Raw genomic sequence first — 17780 nt, 5'->3', positions numbered from 1 at the left:
AGTCAAATTACCCATTCACTAGCCATTGTAGATCAGGATCCTTTTTTGTATATTTGTTCCACAGTGTACTATACATTATGGAAGAAATACCGTATTTAACATAGATATGTCTATTGGGTGTCCCCTCTGGGGGAGCCCGCTGACTTCTTTCTAAATCCGTTTTGTTATCACCAAGACAGCAGCACAGCCTACGGAGTGTGCTGGAAACAGGCATGCTACCAAATTTTGTAAAATTTTACTTTTCCAAAATATTCAAAAGTAGAGAAAAATCTCCACATTACCTGCCTTTATCTTTTGCAAAAAATAAATCAAACAAACCAAACCAAAATCTTTGCCAAGCAAATCAAGAGTGCCGCTTCAGCGACCTTACCAAACAAGAGTCTCCAACTTCCAATTGTCAATCTCTTGGTCGACCTAATGGTCACTGCAAACAAAATTACGCCAGAGGATACCTCAGTCGGGACCAGCCACCACCTGGAGGGTCAAATTGAAAAAAATTGAAAAGTCATTTCGATCTGCAAAGGCAAGGGTCTCCTCATGCAAGACGTCTCCTCAGTAATATTCCACTCTTCTGTCAAGACCACTCCTTTGGACGGCCGCGTCTCCGATGAGGACTCGCATGTCGAGCGCCAACTGTGGAAGTGTGCCTATTAATGGGTATACCGGTGCAGGGGTCATCCTTCTCTGTCCACGGGTCCGTAGACCAACAAAATAGAGATTGGCACTGAAGCTGGAATTCAAATAACCAGTTTATTAATCACTCATGAGTGGGACCACGTTCATACAACACCCTCATGTGTTCCAGGAGGTAGTACATTGAATACACAGACCATGGTACTTATATACACACTTTGTTGCAGAGTAAGCATGTAGATGCAAATAGAAGGTACAGGCCTACACAGGAATTGTTACCGACAAACCTGGGCAGATGGGAGATCACTTAGTCAGCAAAGTGAGAGGGGGAACCGAACTGTTTACAACTGCAGAAAATAGTTGACAGGTACATCTTTAACCAGGTGCATTTCAGCAGCTACAGGCCTTTGCACAGCACATACATTGCTTTGGTCCAGTACAGAAGGAGTTAACTAAAGCTGATGACTCAAGCAGAGGTTAGAAGGGCAAGCAACAATGAAGACGGAAGAATTACATAGCTAACAAAATGGATGGCAAAACCAAAATGGCTTCAGCTTATGCTAACGGAAATTATTTCAGATTTCCACACTTTAGTAAGGTAGAAGTTTGCAAAGCGTGTTTGGCCCTTTGAAAAACCCATGGGGGGAAAACCTTTCTTATTGAGGTCTGGGCCTTATCAAGGGAGGTAAAGGTGTTAACAAACTTGCCAAGTTCCTTGATGAAAGGTTCCCAAAACAGTCCACCCTGGGACACTGCCCTTGTCTCTGAGACGGCTAGGTCTCCAAGTTTCGATCCAACTTGATAAGTAGGGACTGGACAGTGTGCAGTTGGCATTACCTAAAACATAATTTTCCTCTGCGCCCACCCAGAGAGTTTACGAGGAAATCATGGCTCCCGAAGACTTGGCGTCCTCTGCCATGTCAAGGACCTGGGTCATGGGTACACCATATCCAACAGCTTATCCTGGCAAGCCCGCCAGGACCGATCAATTCCTTTTTTCGGGTCCTTAACAAACTTTGACAGAAAAGTGGGCAATATTGGGTCTATATCAGGCGTTTGTGCCACTTTTCCCTCCAAAGAAGGTCTGAAGTATTCCGCTTTGAGGCAACTATGTGCCTCCTTCTCAAGTGGTTTGTGCAGCTGGTTGGCCACATATTGCGCTACCTTGTCACATAGGACCCATTCTGCCGATCTGAGCTGTAAGATCTGGTCAGGGTCCAGCAAATCAGATTGAGTGGCCTCTATTGGTACCCCCTTCTGAAGCTTCCATGATTGTCTGGGTTATGTGTCCCAGGGAAAAGTGGGCAGGTAAAGTTTTAACCCCACTGTCAATGACTCATCTGTTACTCATATAACACCCCCTCACACAAGGAAGATATACGGGCAGACAAAAGCTGCTGTTTTAACTGTGTTCCAGTCACGATAAGCGTGGCTGAGCCGCACAGAAGGAGTTTTATCCCAAGAAGAAGAAAAGCCCTTATTTTAATACATTAAATCTAACCAAAACAACACAAATGCAATTAGTAGATCCAGAGATATGGAATTTTAACATTTATACTGAAAAATATTCCTACAAAGCACAATTGGGGATGTCTGGTTGCATTGGAGCGGGTTAAAGTCACAAGTTCAGGCCGACCGCGATGGAGCACAGGTCTGCTATAGGGACCTAGTTAAGCCCGCTTAACAAAGTACCTTAAATCCTGGATGTGGATGATTGCGTGGATCTGCTTTGAAGATGCGTCGTGCATCTGAGGCAATGTATTGGTCGCCGATGCGACAACGCTGCAATTAAAGGTCCTGATGGGTCCACGTCGAGGATCCTATCTGGGGCTTGTGATGCAAAGTCGGGTGTCGAGGATGAGGGGCGCAACAGGGTCAATACGTTGAGAGCGGTGAAGCTGCGAAGCAGTGTTTCAATCTCATTGCCGAGTCTGCCATCGAGGGATGTGAGGAACTTGCTCTATGTGAAGCACCACACAGACTGTTCCAAAGGCGATTTATCAGGCCCAAGATGTGAAGGGTCCAATCCATGAAGCAGTGGATGCTCCGGGATGTGCCGCTCAGCCAAGGAGACTTCGATTGTGGCCAATTATGGCCTTGGTCCGCAGAGAAGATGCTTCAGTTTCACTGGCAAGCACCTTAGGCCCACTTCAAAGGGTCCAAGACTGGGGTGGCACCACTTAGCTGGATAAACTCACAGATGACAGAGTCCAGGTGCAGGGTGTGGAAGCCTGTTATGTCTGTAAGGCTTCAGATCAGGAGGCCTGTCAGCTAGCCCTTGGAATCACTCTGGGGTCAAGTGATGCAGGTCCAGTCCAGTCCTTCTCACCCAGGTAAGAGGCCAGCAGATCAACAATGCAGGAGTCCAGTAGAGTGCAGTCCATCAGATTGGCAGTCCTTCAGCAGTCCAGCAGTCCTTCCTGGCAGAGTATCCTCAGGTCCAGAAGTGTACTACATAAGTTCCACCTCCGTCAGACACCGTCTCTCTCCAAGTTCCCGACAGGCCTCAAGACCTGGCTCTTTGACGAATCACCATGAGCATCCGACTACCGCACACACCCTGGTGAGCCCTGGAAGACATCAGGGCCTGCTTGACCTCTCGACCTATCTCTGTGTGTGCCAAAGAACTGCGCACGCCCCCCACCCCTCTCCCCCAGTGCCTTGAGATCCTCCTGGGTGAATAGTTGCACTTAACAAAACCCTTGATTGATTGATCCTGAAGTGGTAGTGTCCGAGGTCCAATACTTACACATAGTTGTGCCTTTGCAGTGGGTGAAACTACAGAGACAGGTCTTTGAACTGCACAGAGACCCTGCTCTTCCTGCCCTGGCTCCTCACTCACTACTGGGAGGTATGCAGCCTTAGTGTGGAGAGAGGGCACAGCCTATTCAGGTGTAAGTGGGGCTGGGTCCAGCTCCTCCCTCCCATCCTTCCAGAATGGCCCCTCAAGTCACATCTATGCTGTGATTGTGTGTGGCTTTCTAGGGGGAATTCACAAACCCAGCTGTTACCCACCCCAGATATGATCGGAGACAGACATCAGGCACCAAATGGCTAAAGCAAGAAAATGCCAACTTTCTAAAAGTACAGAAAGTACAATTGAGGGACAGAATGCAGAACATGTGGCGTAGTGGGCAAAAGAACGATGGATTTAACCCAGATCTCTTGACTGGGGGAGAATGTTTGAATGATTCAGCATTCCGTCCATCATTTGTTGCTGTTATACTTTTCGCCCTAAGTGGGATGGGTATGCCCAGACGTGGGTCCCTTGCTCACTGTACCACTTGATTCAAGCTAGCCTGGCTGAAGAAGGGTGACATACCCCGAAACCGGTCCCAGGATGCTTGTTTTCGGTCCATGGAGGACCTGGCTTGGCAGTTGGGTGTGGACTGTTCCAATGAAGCACAGGGTCAAGACTGATTTGCATACGGCTGGGTCCAAACTGGGGTGGCGTTGCTGTGGCAAAAGAACAATGAATTTAACCCAGATCTCTTGACTAGGTTAGAATATTTGAATCATTCTGCATTCCGTTCATCATTTGTTGCTGTTACAACTTTCTAAAAGTGGCATTTTTTAAATTGTTATTTAAAATCAGACTTCACCATAAGTTAGGATTTTAAATTAAAGATTCCATAGACACCAGATTTAGAGGTTTTATCTCTTCCCAATTGAAAATTACATCTTTAAAATATAATCAGGTAATCCCAATCTTATCCTATTGGAGAGATAGGCCTTGTTGTAGTGAAAACTGAGTTTGAGAGTTTTTCACTACCAGGACATGTAAAACTTTAATATATATGTCCTGCCTTTTAAATACATTGGACTCTGCCCTCTGGGCTGTCCAGTCCTATGGTAGGGGTGGCTTATCTGTGTAAAAAGGGAAGGTTTGGGCCTGGAAAAAAGTATATTTTGCCAGCTAAACAGGGCACTAAAAACTGCACACACTGGCTCTGCAATGGCAGGCCTGAGCCATGGTTAAAGGGCTACTTAGGGGGGTGGCACCATCCGTGCTGCAGGCCCACTGGTAGCGTTTAATTTACCTGCCCTGGGTACATGTATTGCCAGTTTGCTATTTCGGGATGCATCAATATGGCCATCTTCAGGGGAGAAGAGTATAAGCACTTTAGCACTAGTTAGCAGTGGTGAAGTGTGCAGAGTCCTAATACCACCAAAAACAAGGTCAGAAAAGTGGGGGAGGAAGGCAAAACTTTGGGAGAAGACCACCCTAAAGCTGTCAGGTGTAACAATGCACCTCCCCATTAATCATTTATTCTTCATTATATTGCTAACTAATAACTCAAAAGGATTCTTTAGCTCAATTGACAATCTTCTTTCTAACTTATTATGGAATGGTTAACCACCCCGAATCTCTTAGCAAAAATTAAAACTTCCTACGATTTCCGGCAGTGTTAATTTCCCAACTTTATTACCTATCATAGGGCTTTTGGCACTAGGCGAATACATTATTATCTGTCTGTCCCAATCTCCTGAAATGCTATGTTATCGCCTTTTTCTCACTAACAAATTCTTTTTATGTCTTGCCCTCCTAGAATTTGATTGCCTACCGCTTTCTCGCACGCTTGCACCCTTTTCTTCTGGCTCCGACTGTTTAGTTCTTGAACAGCCCTATTTGACATAATTCTTGGCTTCACCCCTTCATTGCGGGGTGTTCCCCCCCCCCCCCTGCTGTGCGGGGGGAGGGGGGCCACGCGGGGCGACGCCGTGCTGGTGACGAGCTCAGCTCGTCATGAGGCACAGCGGAGCTTCACTCATGACGAGCTGAGCTTGTCATGAGTGCAGCTCCACTGTGCCTCATGACGAGCTGAGCTCGTCAGCAGCACCCATGAGGTTAAGAAAAATGGAAAGACTTTAAGATGGAAAGCATGGATGAGCAAGGGTTTATTCCCCATCTCACAATATTTCCATTTTGGCTCCCTTATACCGATTTCCAAGTTATCTCCCTTATACATTTTACCAGAGACCATACATACCCACTATACTGAGCTCTCTGCCTTGATACAAACTGCTTTCACCCAATACGCATCTTCTGTTCCTTCCCTTACCAGCTTGTTTCCTCACTTGTTCTCAATTTATGTTTACTCCAAGGCTGGTATCATATATACATTTCGTGGATTACCCAACCCAGATAGGACCAAAACAATAACTGAAACACTGTAGGAATTTGACTTACATTTTCTTTGACTTACCTCATTGTGGGGTAACATTCGGTACAAAATACATTCTATATCTTGTACCGCTAGTTGCTCTCAAACTTTAAATTGTTTTTATAACAGACTCTTTTATATTCCTATTTGTCTTTTTAAGGCTAAACCTATTCACCGAGACACTTGCAGGTGCTACAGTACTCACCCAGAAACATATTTTCATATGTTTTTTACCTGTCAAGGTCTTTCCCATTTCTGATCTCTACTTTGGAAACATATTATTGCTATCACCCAGGTTCATATACCTCGTTCACATGATGTACTATTTCTGGGTAGCCTGCATATTTGCTCTTCTAACAGAATGCTTGGAAAATGAATAGATCTTCTGATTTTAATCTGCACTCATGTAATTACCTCCAACTGGAAATCTACAGACAACATCACACTTCAATGCTGGTGGACTTTAGTTTGCCATAGTCACAGGCTTGTCCAATTCAACCGGAGCTCATTACAGTTATCAGTTGAATGTAATTGGTTATGGATGCCACTTGCCAATCTCACATTTCTATTACTCTTGCTACTCCGCATTTCAGTTGATTCTATTCTCTTATTGTATTGAATGTTTAACCATGTAGTATTTTGCTGCATTCAATATATTTTTTCCACTATACTTAAATACTTCATATTGTTACAATTGGACTCATTCTACTTCTTCTTTCTTCCCTTTTCTTTCTCTCTACTGAAATTCATTGTTTTTGAATTATCCTATTTTTCTGTCCTTTGTATATAGTAGAGAGGAAGATCTTGACTGTCCCACTTTTAAATAAATTCTCCTTGCGCGCTCTTGCCCCAGATCTCTTTCTATTTTATCCATTAAAAACTCCAATGGTTTGCTATGCACTGGCTTCTTTTTAATTGGCTGCCTTGAGAACCCTTAAGGTTTTTAGTAGAACACCCATCGCACTTTAAGACCATTGCTTCAATTGATGTACTTGTTTTTAATGATTATGATTGCTGCTATCTGATTCTATTTTAACCTGAAGGGTAAAATTGCTCTGGTTCTTGCATTGTATTTATTCTATGTTTGGCTTTTAATTGTAATGAAATATCTTTTTATGTGTACTTTTATGCATTTTTTGAAGTGCGAAATAAAGTTGGTTGATGATGATGACTTTGCATTTCCTCTGTTGAGTATTACTCATACATTTGAAATTTGCTTAATTCTTAGCTTTGTTCAAAGTTTGATGTAACTCATCTTTTTCAGTGTTTCTTATATCTATTTTTTTTCTTAATACAACGTTTTAACTTGGAAAAAAAAATGCTGAGATCAGTATCTTCCTACTTTCTCTGCCATTAAATTGAACTTAAAGAAGGCGCTGATGTTTGCAGCCCATAGAATCAATAGATAGACATATGTGCTTCTTGATCCCCACCATGTTCCTCCGTTTCCTGTGTTTAGAAGGAAGCTCAGAATCCTCTCTCAGCAGAGTGCTATTGTGTGTAGGTAAAGTGCCTAGACACCTTCATTGGTGGAGAGCACCAGAGAAACGTTATGGAAGACATGGCTCCATGAGTAGAGGTTGAAAGGCCATCTTGGAAAGGCAGTCATTTAGTAGCGAAATAAACAGGTTTCTGGAAGTACATAGTGATATAAAGAGAGAAGCAGTTAAGACCACAGCCGTTTAGTAGTGAAGAAAACTTTTTTTGAAGAGAAATTCATAGTCACATCAAGAGACAAGGAAGAGAAGCAGTTAAGACCACAGTTGTAGGTTTTTCATATTAACGCACCAAGCACAAGCGGGCTAGTCTGGTGGTGCCATCTTTCCTGAAGAAAAATACAGGTAATTAGTTCAGGTTTACAGTTTCAAGAAATGCCAGGGGCAGTACTGGAATAAGAGCTTGTCTAAATCCGAACTTAATTAATTTTAACATGATAATTTGGCCAGTGTTACCTTTAATTGCTATATTTATCTAGAATATATTTTAGTCAGTGACTTCTTTTACGTACTTGTTATTTCAGGTTTATATTTCAAAGTATTAAAAATAACGACTGTTGCCGATTTTTCTAATATTTTTACAGGCCTTTCCATAAAAATACTGGCCAAGTGGCAAACCTATTCTAGTCTTGCCAAGTTACCTTTAGATTTGGCAGCTTGAGAGAGGCATAGTGAGTCTGGGTTGTTGTTTTAAAACAGGGGCGGTTGGTAAGTAGACTACTGCTGCTTTGAGGTCTAATTTTAATTTGTATTACACCAGGTTGATGCCATGAAGATCGGTGCGAAAGAAATGAAGAAGGCCTATAAACAAGTCAAAATTGATCAAATTGAGGTGAGTCCATTTTTTTTCAATTTGGTATGATAAAGGCAAAGGAGACCGATATAAACATGAGCGCAAACGTATTTATTTATTGTATTTAATCCTTTGTGAATGAAGCCTGCGCAGATGTGTATCCAGGAAAATGACTTATCCAAAATGTCTGGTTTTGTACTATGAACCTGTTCTAGAAAATTCTTGTTGGTAATTAGTTCTCTATAGATAGGTTGTGTCTGGAAAAAAACATGTTGGTTAAAAAAAAACGTTTTGTTTTGGGCATTGCCCTTAGGTTGAGTAATTATGACACATGATGATATTGCCCTTAAGTGCAAAATGCTTCATCTTCTGATGGTGCTTATTTGCCATACTTCATTTCTCTGACCTTGATGATTAATCTGTCATTTTAGCTTTGGCTTGTCTAGGTTTAAAGGTGACATACGGTATGCCATTCTTCTTTATTTTTTTTAGAAATTCTACCTGCTAATGCCCCGAAACTAAAAGTAGTGATGTTTAGTTGGCGTAAGGTTCAACAAGGACTTTTAATAAACAAAAAACTGAGTTAGCACTCTTGACTGTACTATACTGTTAACATTTACTCCAAATTATTTATTTGTTCCGATTTCTATCCCTGTTAGTAGAGTCAAACCAATGTGCATTGCCTAATGTCTGTTTTTCTCCAATTGAAGAGACGTGCCTGGTTTGTCTCACTGGTGCTCGAGATGGGTCTGTGTGGAAATGGAAAAACACGACAATGCCAAAATGTGTGGCTACTTTATCAATACCGATATTTTGGACAATATATATTTTTTACATTCCTTTTACATTTTTCTTCATGTTGGGAGATCCTCATTCCCTCTAGTCCTATTACCTGTATACTGACAACTTGACATCTTCCCCTGCGTTTAGCCTCCCCTGACCACCATGCTCTTTCCTTTTTTAAATTTAAAAAACTGTTTTTATTGTTTTATTGTACATTTCTCCACACTTATGACAGCATTTGCGCAGCAATTTTGCATCTTGAAATTATTTACATGTTAAATCTCAATTGCAATAAGTACTAGAATTCCGCAATTTCCACATATGCTTACAGGAGTATGTACCATTTGTAGAGCCACCAGTAGAGAATTGCATGGTCTGGTTCTTAAGCTTAACGTGTGTGGGAGGGTAGATCAAATATATATGTATATATATGCCCTGATGTTGCCTGAGAGTACGCGATTCCGTCGTTTAGGAGAAATTTGTGTATATGCTAGCCAGTTGCTCTTCTGGCATACGGACTACCTTTCACGGGTCCTTGGTCTGGTATATATATATGCATGCAACATTGAAGAAATTGAGGGGTCAACTCATACACAAGTTGAAATGAGTAACATTTGGCCTTACTGTTAAACCACCCAGTTGTGGTTGTCTCATTGATTCACTACCTAGGTCACGTCATTCTTGCCATCCATTGCATTTATTTGCAGTTTCCAGTTGTGGTTATTCTGCCCCCCCCCCCCCTGCTTGTTATTTCCTGACGACTTTGATTCATCATGGCCAATTTTAATCCGACCCACTCTGTGTTTATCCCTCTGTCCTAGAGATCTTTTTTAAACACTCCTTTTATGTTTTTATCACCCCTCTCCTTATGAACACATCTCCTCCTCTTACGCTTAGTCTTAAGCACTCATTTGTGAATATTCTTCCTGCTTATTTTTAGGTCAGTTTCATGTGATTATTCCTCACCCTTTTGCAAATGTTCTCTCTCCGTTGGTTTGTATTTCCATTTTCTCATTATTTCCTCCTCGGAAAGATCTTAATCGCCTTATATAGCAAGGTGAAATTTCATAAGCCCAGCATTCTTGGAAACATTTGTTTTTTTCTCCTTTCTTTCATGGTTTCTGTACTTTTTCCCACAACATAATTTTATTGTTGACAGCTAAGACAAAATTGATGCCTCACTGGGCATTCGCAATAAGCATTGTGGAGAAGTGTGGCTCAATGGTTAGAGCGGCAGACCCTGATACAGAGGTCGGGCCCGGGACCAGGGTTCAATTCCTGCCTCGGCGGGTCTTGGGCTCAATTTCCTCGGACCTGATAATTCTCGCCTCGGTGCCTGTTCTAATCATGGGTCCCACTCTGCAACTGTGGGCAATAGCTTGCTTAATTTCCACAACGGCCCCAACAGCGCTGGGATGCCTGGCTTCACCTTGGGGGTGCCCAGGAGTGGGCATTTCACAGGGAAAAGCCAGGAAGGGTTCCACAGCGGTATGCGTTACAGCGCCAGGACACCCCAGTTGGGGTATTAGTGCGCTTTACAAGTACAAATTAAATTTACATTTACATATAAGGTGACATATACTGATATCAACATTTTCAACAATAGTATAATGTTGTTCATACAAAGAATAAGTTGCAAGTTAAAACTTTAAAGAAAAAACAAACACTGTGCCACATAATCTGTCTGAAAAGTAAAAACGACTCCTATATAGGGAGAGTTTTAGCCACCCATAACCACATCCAGCATGTGTACTATGTATGTTCCAGTCCATTATATTCATATCAATTGTTCTTCAGTAGTAGGGGGGGGCTCCAGATATAGCCCCCTATAATCTGCCCACCTTTTCCAAATTTTGGAAAGTTTCCGAGGGCATCCTCTTGCTTCAAAGACCGGCATTTTTAGTTTTAGACCCATAAAGTCTAAGCCCTTCTTCTGAACCCCAATCAGTGGCTTCTGTACTCTTGATGTTGCAGTTATATCCGGTGCTTTTGGTGACCATCCTACCCCGATATGGAGAAGTAGTAGCCTTGAGAGAAAGCACATTTATGCTTAAGTATTGTTGAGCACTTCATGTTTGTTGGTTTTATACAGTTTCTAGACCCTTCTGAAACAGTTTCTAGTCAAACCTCTAGAACCCACAACCATAAAACCAGTATGGAGTGCTTGAACTATGCTCTTTTTTTTCTTTGATATTCACAACATTTTCCCAGATGAGATCAATTATATCATTCTGTATGTAATGTTTGACTGCCATATATGAAGTCCGTGGGATCAAGCTACTTTAAAAAAAAATATTATCAGATTACCGTTTAATAATCAAGATGTATTAGACCCTCTCCATCTTTGTGTGCCTTTGTATAGCAGTTCAAGCGATTTCAGGCGGAAGCATCTTATATTCTGATTTTCCAGAGAAACCTTTATACATGATGTAGGTGCTGGGGGCTACCTGTTTGGAGCACTTGATATTCCAAACTATATGTGAAGCCTAAATACCTTTTGGAATAGCGCTATCTTGTATGTCGGAAAAGGGATCCTAATAGTGGTTTGTGTTATCAGACACAGTCCCTCATCTGCAAATAACACCAGCTTGTGTTGTTTTACTTCTGTTCCAACCATTAATTCGTGTTCTGCTTAATTCTTTGTGTGAAACTTTCCAAAGCAAAATAAAATGATTAGTGAAATAGGTGTCATCCTCGAAGGGTTTTTATAATGTTGTAATATGCAACATGTGTATCTGTACACATTCACAAGGATCTGATATGTAGGGTTTGCTGCTGGTGCCATGTTTGGCAGAGGACTCTTGCAAAGGTTTTTCTTTTGGAAAAAACGCAGTTTACCAAGACCCTGGCTAGCTCAGCTTTGAGACCTGATTGAAGGGACGAGAACTTGCACCCCATCTGGTGAACAGTACGAGTGCCCTTCTCCTATCTAATTGGATCCCCAAGTCTTGTGCACTATGCAGTATTTCAGTCTTCAATTCAAATGCTCCTGTGCTGATTACCTGTTACGGTTCACAGTGAGACAAAAGGCTTTATAGTTCAAAAGAACCAGTCTCTCCCAAAGAGTCAGGCAGTTAAAGTGGAATGCAGGAGACAATAGAAACAAAACAGCCCCTACCGTCTGCTGCAGTTGTCTGCAATTTTAATTATCAGAATGTAGTTTATATATCTTTTAAAATGATGTCTTGCCTTCAGTGGTCCGTTTAAAGAGTGGTGACCTGCATTCACCAAAGGCTATGGCACCCTTAGTTGTACGTTAGTAAATTTTTCTTACTTTCCATGCCTCAGGAGGTGGTATCCACAGTCTGTATCCATTAAATAGCTCTCTTGTGTGCAGTTCTGACGTATGACCCATTGCACTGTATGATTATGGCTTCTCCTGCCTGGACTACCTAGACCTATATTGAGTGCACTCTACTGCTTTACTGTCACAGCACAGTTGTAAAGCTTCCCAGCCCTTGAAAAGGGCATCATAAGTGTCGCTTTACTCATAGTGATGCTCTGTGTAGTAATTCTGTAACCACATAGTGGCAAAGGTCTTTCTTTTTGACAATATTCAATTATTTGAACCAAATAGCTATTCAAAACATTATTTGGCTTGGAACTTGTTCACCCAGTGCAAAGGCCCTGCCTATGAAATAACCGTTTCTGAAAACAAGTGACTTGCATTTCTTTGTTCTGTATTTAGTTTGTATGTCCTTTGGTTTATAATAGGACTAATTATGTTTTGTGATCTAGGATTTGCAAGATCAGTTAGAGGATATGATGGAGGATGCTAATGAAATCCAAGAGGCACTCGGCCGCAGCTACGGAACACCAGAAATTGATGAAGATGATTTGGAAGCAGGTCAGTAAAGCTGTCTTCCTCCATTCAACCTAATGATGTGTTCAGAACTAAACACACTCAATGGGCCAGTTACTCCTGATCAAGTTTTTGTTTCTTTCATGTCTGTTATGTCAGAAATAAAAAAAAAGTAATGTATCTAACTTGTCATTAATATTTATTTCTAAATTATGGATATGTTTTCACTTTAGAACTGGATGCTCTTGGTGATGACTTGTTGGCTGATGAAGACACCTCTTACTTGGACGAAGCTGCATCTGCCCCATCAATTCCAGAGGGGGTTCCGAGTGATTCTAAAAACAAGGTCAGACAACAATCTTTGCATCACTGTCTGAATCCATCATAACAGCTAACACAATGCAGTACCCTATCAAATAACGTTATTTCTGTTTGTATAATTTGCTCTGGTATTCAAAAGGTTGTAGTGTATGCACTGTATATCCAGCTTTCTGGGATAATGGTGCATGACAATATTGTGGGGAAGAGAGTGCGGCTGGTATTCAGATAAAACCAGATGGTGGGTTATTTGCGGTGGTGTGTGGACGTGTTTCTGCGCTTTCCTCCGTAGGACTGAATTTAAGCATTTGTGGTCTCTCTTGTACTGTGGTAAAGTTTGCATCCTTTAGAAGACTTCTGACATCTCGTCTCTGCCCAATTGCTTTCCCCGTTCCTGGGCAGGAGACGTGATTGGACCCATGTCTTGGATGTTGCAGCAGCTCTATTTTCCCTGCCTAGTCCGAGGGGCATTGACTTTTGTTCTAACCAGATTCTTGTGTTCCAGCTTATTTTCGGGGTTGTCTTTTATTCTCAGTATCCTTGCCCGTGTTGAACCCTTTCCCTCAGAATTATTATTATTATTATTTATTTTTGTAGAGCGCGTAGTCACCCGGAGGTATACCAGCGCTAAAAGATCCTATCTCCTAAGTTCAGTGGGACAAGGGAGAGAAAGAGGGAGATAAAAAAGGGAGGGGAGGGGGGCACAGAAGATCAGGGTTACGGGCAAGCATGATTCATAGAGGAAAAAGGTGAGTTTTGAGCCGCTTCCTGAAGCGGAGATATTGTGGTTCGAGTCGCAGGTCGCGGGGGAGTGAGTTCCAGAGTCGTGCAGTATGGACTGAGAAACGTCTTCCTCCTGAGCGGGCTTTCTTGAATCTGGGGATAGCGATGAAGTTTTCCGTGTCCGAGCGGAGGGGTCTTGAGGATTTGTAGGATGTGATGAGTTTCCTAAGAACAGGGGGGCCTTGATTTTGTAGTAGTTTGTGAGCTAGACACAGGGCCTTGAATTTGACCCGCTCCCTTATGGGAAGCCAGTGGAGGAGTTTTAGGGCCGGTTTGGCCGAAGCTCTGGCAGGGGTCTTTGTGAGAATCCGGGCCGCGGTGTTCTGAATTCTCTGAAGCTTGTTCAGCGTCGCTTCGGGGGCGCCCAGGTAGATCACATTGCTATAATCAAGCCTCGAGAGTATTAGGCCTTGAATTATCAGCTTTTGGGAGTTGGTGGGCAAGAGGGGCAGGACTTTCCTTAACGATTTCAGGAGCCCGAAGCAAGTCCTGGCTACTTTCTTTGCCTGCACGGTAAACGAGAGGTTGGTGTCGAGCCACACACCCAGACTTTTTACTTCTTCTTTAGTTTCAGGGGGAGGGCCCAGACAGGCTGGCCAGACGTTCGGGGAGAGTGTGAGTCCTTTCGTGCCGAGGAGCAGAACCTCCGTTTTCGAACCATTTCATTTTAGGGCTGAGGTGTTCATCCAGCATTGGACCTGCGCAAGGCAGTTAAATAAGTCTGCTGGTTGTTGTCTGGGGTGAGATCGTGATACAACTAATTGTGTATCGTCGGCGTAACTGACGACGCTCACTCCGAATGGGATGATGACCTCCTCCAATGTGGACATATAGATATTAAATAATGTGGGGCTCAGGGAGGAGCCCTGAGGCACGCCACATTGGAGGGGAATTTCGGAGGAGCAGGCGTTATTCTCCCAGATCTGATAGGTCCGTTGGGCCAGAAAGGATGAAAGCCAGGCTAGGGCAGAGTCCTCTACACCAACTCCCTTGAGTCTTTTAATGAGACGTTGGTGGTTAACGAAGTCGAAGGCCGCACTTAGGTCGAGGAGGATCACTGCTACTGATCCTCCTCCGTCCAATAGCGCTCTGGCCTCCTCTACCGCTGCCAGGAGGGCGATGTCGGTGCCCTGCCCTGGACGAAAGCCCGTCTGGGAACTTTTTAGTTTGTTGTTGACCTCCAGGAACTGGGAGAGTTTTTTATTAACCAGTTTTTCAGCAATCTTGCTGATTCCTGGGAGTAGGGAAATGGGCCTATAGGCCGCCAGGTTTTCGGGATCAAGGGAGGGTTTCTTTAGCAGAGCTTTCACGACTGCCGCCTTCCAGCTCGGGGGTACAACTCCCTGTTGGAGTGAGGCGTTGATCAGATGAGTCAAGGGGGGAATAATCGTGGGAGCTACCTCCTTAAGGATTCGAAGCTGGGCGGAATCCCTGGGGGAGCCGCTTTTTATGGATTTTAACGTGTTTCCCACTTCTTCGGTCGTAACTTGACCCCAAGAGGAGAGACAACTGGGTGTTAGGGAGTGCGGGAGATCGTTTTCCTCGCACGGAATCGCGGGGGGAATTGAATCGAGGATTTTTTAAATTTTTTCATGAAAAAAATCCGTCAATTGTTGGCATTTTATCTGGTCAGCTTTGGGGTCTGTGGGGTGTCTCGGTCCAGGGACTGGGGTTTTCAGAAGATCTTTTAGGATGGCGTAGAATTCCTTGCTGGAGCATACTGCTTTCTCTATTCTTTCCTGGAAAAAAGCGCTTTTATTTTTTTGGATGGCAGTTTTGTAAATTAAGAGAGAGGTAGAATAAACATCATTGTTTGTTTTCGATTTGTCTTTCCTCCAGGAGCGTTCCTTTCTCTTGCACTCTTGGCGCAGGGCTTTAAGCTCTGGGGTATACCATAGAGCCGAGGATACTCTTTTAGAGTGTTTGAAGGAGGAAGTTTTGGGGATGAGTGCATCTAGAGACGAGGTGATCCTCTCATTAAACTGATTATCGGCTGTGGCAGGATCGGTGAAGAGCTCAGGGGTGGAATCTGCAAGGGCGGCGGCCCATTCCCCAGATGTGAGTTTATGCCACCGTCTATCAGTGACCTGAATTTTAGTGGTTTGGGGGTTCGTGGTGGGTATTTCCCAGGAGATAGGGACAAGAAAGTGGTCCGACCATGGAAGGATCAGGGGTGGCCTGGTGGTGATGGTAGCCACATTAGTGAGGACGGGATCCAGTAGGTGTCCCTTCTCATGGGTGGGCTCATTGTTAACCAGTCGGATATTGAATGACAATAGGTCTTGAAGGAGGTCGGCGGCTATCCGGTCCGTGGGGTCTTCGAAGTGTAAGTTCAAGTCGCCTAGGATGAGGAAGTTGGAGGCGGAAGATGCTAATTGTGAAACTGATTCGGTGACGGCATTAAGGAATTTCCCAGGGGTACCCGGGGGGCGGTAGATCAGTAGCCCTGACAGGGAGTGAGCTGGGGAGGTTTGGATGGAGAATTGGCAGCTTTCGCAGTCCTCGATATGGGCGTTGGAAGTTCTACAGATAAGTTGCTCCTTGAAGATAATGGCTACCCCCCTCCCCTCCCTTTGGGTCTGTGTAAGGCTTGACAGAGGAACCCTGGGGGAAGGGCCGTGACGATGTCCGAGTCGGCGCTGTCTGATAGCCACGTTTCCGTGAGAAAGAGCAGATCAAAGTCATGATCTTGAATGAACAGATTTGTTTCGAGCGCATGTTTTGGAAGGGAGCGGCAGTTAAGAAGTCCTATCTTAAGTCCGGGTTTTGTTGAGCTGATGGGAGTCGGAGTGCAGCGCATACAGTTAAAGAAGGGTTTACCTTCAGTGTGCGTGTGGTGGCAGGCCAAGATTTTCTTCGGTTGGAGTGCGCGGAGCATGTCTCCAGTATACACCACGCGGTCATAAGGGACGTCCGACAGAGTCTCTGGGCCTGGGTCCGTCTGGGCCCGGACGGGCCCAGACGGGCTTGCCTTTGGCGTCTCGGGATTCCCATTACCACCTTCCATTCACTGCTCTATTTTTAGGCACAGTAACCCAGGGCATGGTGACTGGCCTTTAACAGCTCTAGATGCCAGATGTGCAATAGAGGGTTAATTGCAGACTTTAAATTCGGGCCTCTTCCAACTTCAGCATTATGTCTTTTTCTTATGCAGAGAGCCCAAATAGAAGGAGATGTGGAATTTACATTGTGTTTATGGGGAGGATAAAAGGCTGAATGAACCAGCACTGCCATTTCTGGATGCTGGCTTTTGGCCTTAATGCTGCCTCTGAGGATCTGTATGGAGGTCATGGGCCAGCAGAAGTACCATCTGAAAAATACCAGTTGTATTTTATATCTTTCCATCCATCACTTAGTTCTGGCTTTGAAATGATGGGAGCATGCCTCCAGTCTCTTTATGGGATACACAGATCAATGTGTCCTGTTTGCTCCTTGCAGTCATAAGCAACTCTTCCTTCGCGGGCACAATGTTGTAATCTCTTCTTCACAATGTTGTAATCTCTTCAATGCCTTTTACAGCAGATCAGATATGCCCTGCTACACAAATGTATTAAAGATGAATGCAGTCGGTCATTGCTCAGATCCAGGTTGTTGACATAAACAACACCATGGCCCTCTTCTACATTGGATAAAAGGGTGTCCCACTCTGTACACCTCAACTAGCTGGCTGTAGCTCTGTATGAGTCGGACCTGTGAAATTCCATGTTCCTACAGGGTTCGCTCATCGTGGGGGACAACGCCAAAACCGACAGCCTATGCTGGTGTCCTACACTTCACATGATTGCGAGATCCTTGAGGAACTCCTTGATACTAACTATCAGATCTGGGGGTATTACAGTGCAGTTAGTCACTGATGTTTGAATAGATAGGGTCTTGGACAATTCCTGTATAACTTTTTGCCAACACCTTGGATCCTGCAAATACTCCAGACAACCTGGGATTATTCAGTGTGCAGAGAATCGTGGTGGTTCCACCCTGGCCTTACCAGGTGTGGTATTCAGTTCTGC

The 17780-nt window shown here is 43.8% G+C and overlaps 1 protein-coding gene across 1 annotated transcript in view; it reads left to right on the top strand.

Moving 5' to 3' along the window:
* Positions 1-17780, top strand: part of CHMP5 (charged multivesicular body protein 5) — a 157775-nt gene that overhangs the window by 126488 nt on the left and 13507 nt on the right. The window contains exons 5-7 of the mRNA XM_086965421.1: positions 8055-8126; positions 12609-12717; positions 12906-13018. Of these exons, the coding sequence (XP_086821547.1) occupies positions 8055-8126; positions 12609-12717; positions 12906-13018 (294 nt within the window). The remainder of the gene's footprint in view (positions 1-8054; positions 8127-12608; positions 12718-12905; positions 13019-17780) is intronic.

The sequence above is a fragment of the Lissotriton vulgaris genome, chromosome 4_1, assembly GCF_964263255.1.
Source record: "Lissotriton vulgaris chromosome 4_1, aLisVul1.2, whole genome shotgun sequence".
Classification (NCBI taxonomy): domain Eukaryota; kingdom Metazoa; phylum Chordata; class Amphibia; order Caudata; family Salamandridae; genus Lissotriton; species Lissotriton vulgaris.
The sequence above is the reverse complement of the archived record's forward strand: the minus strand, read 5'-3'. Positions and strand labels throughout refer to the sequence as shown.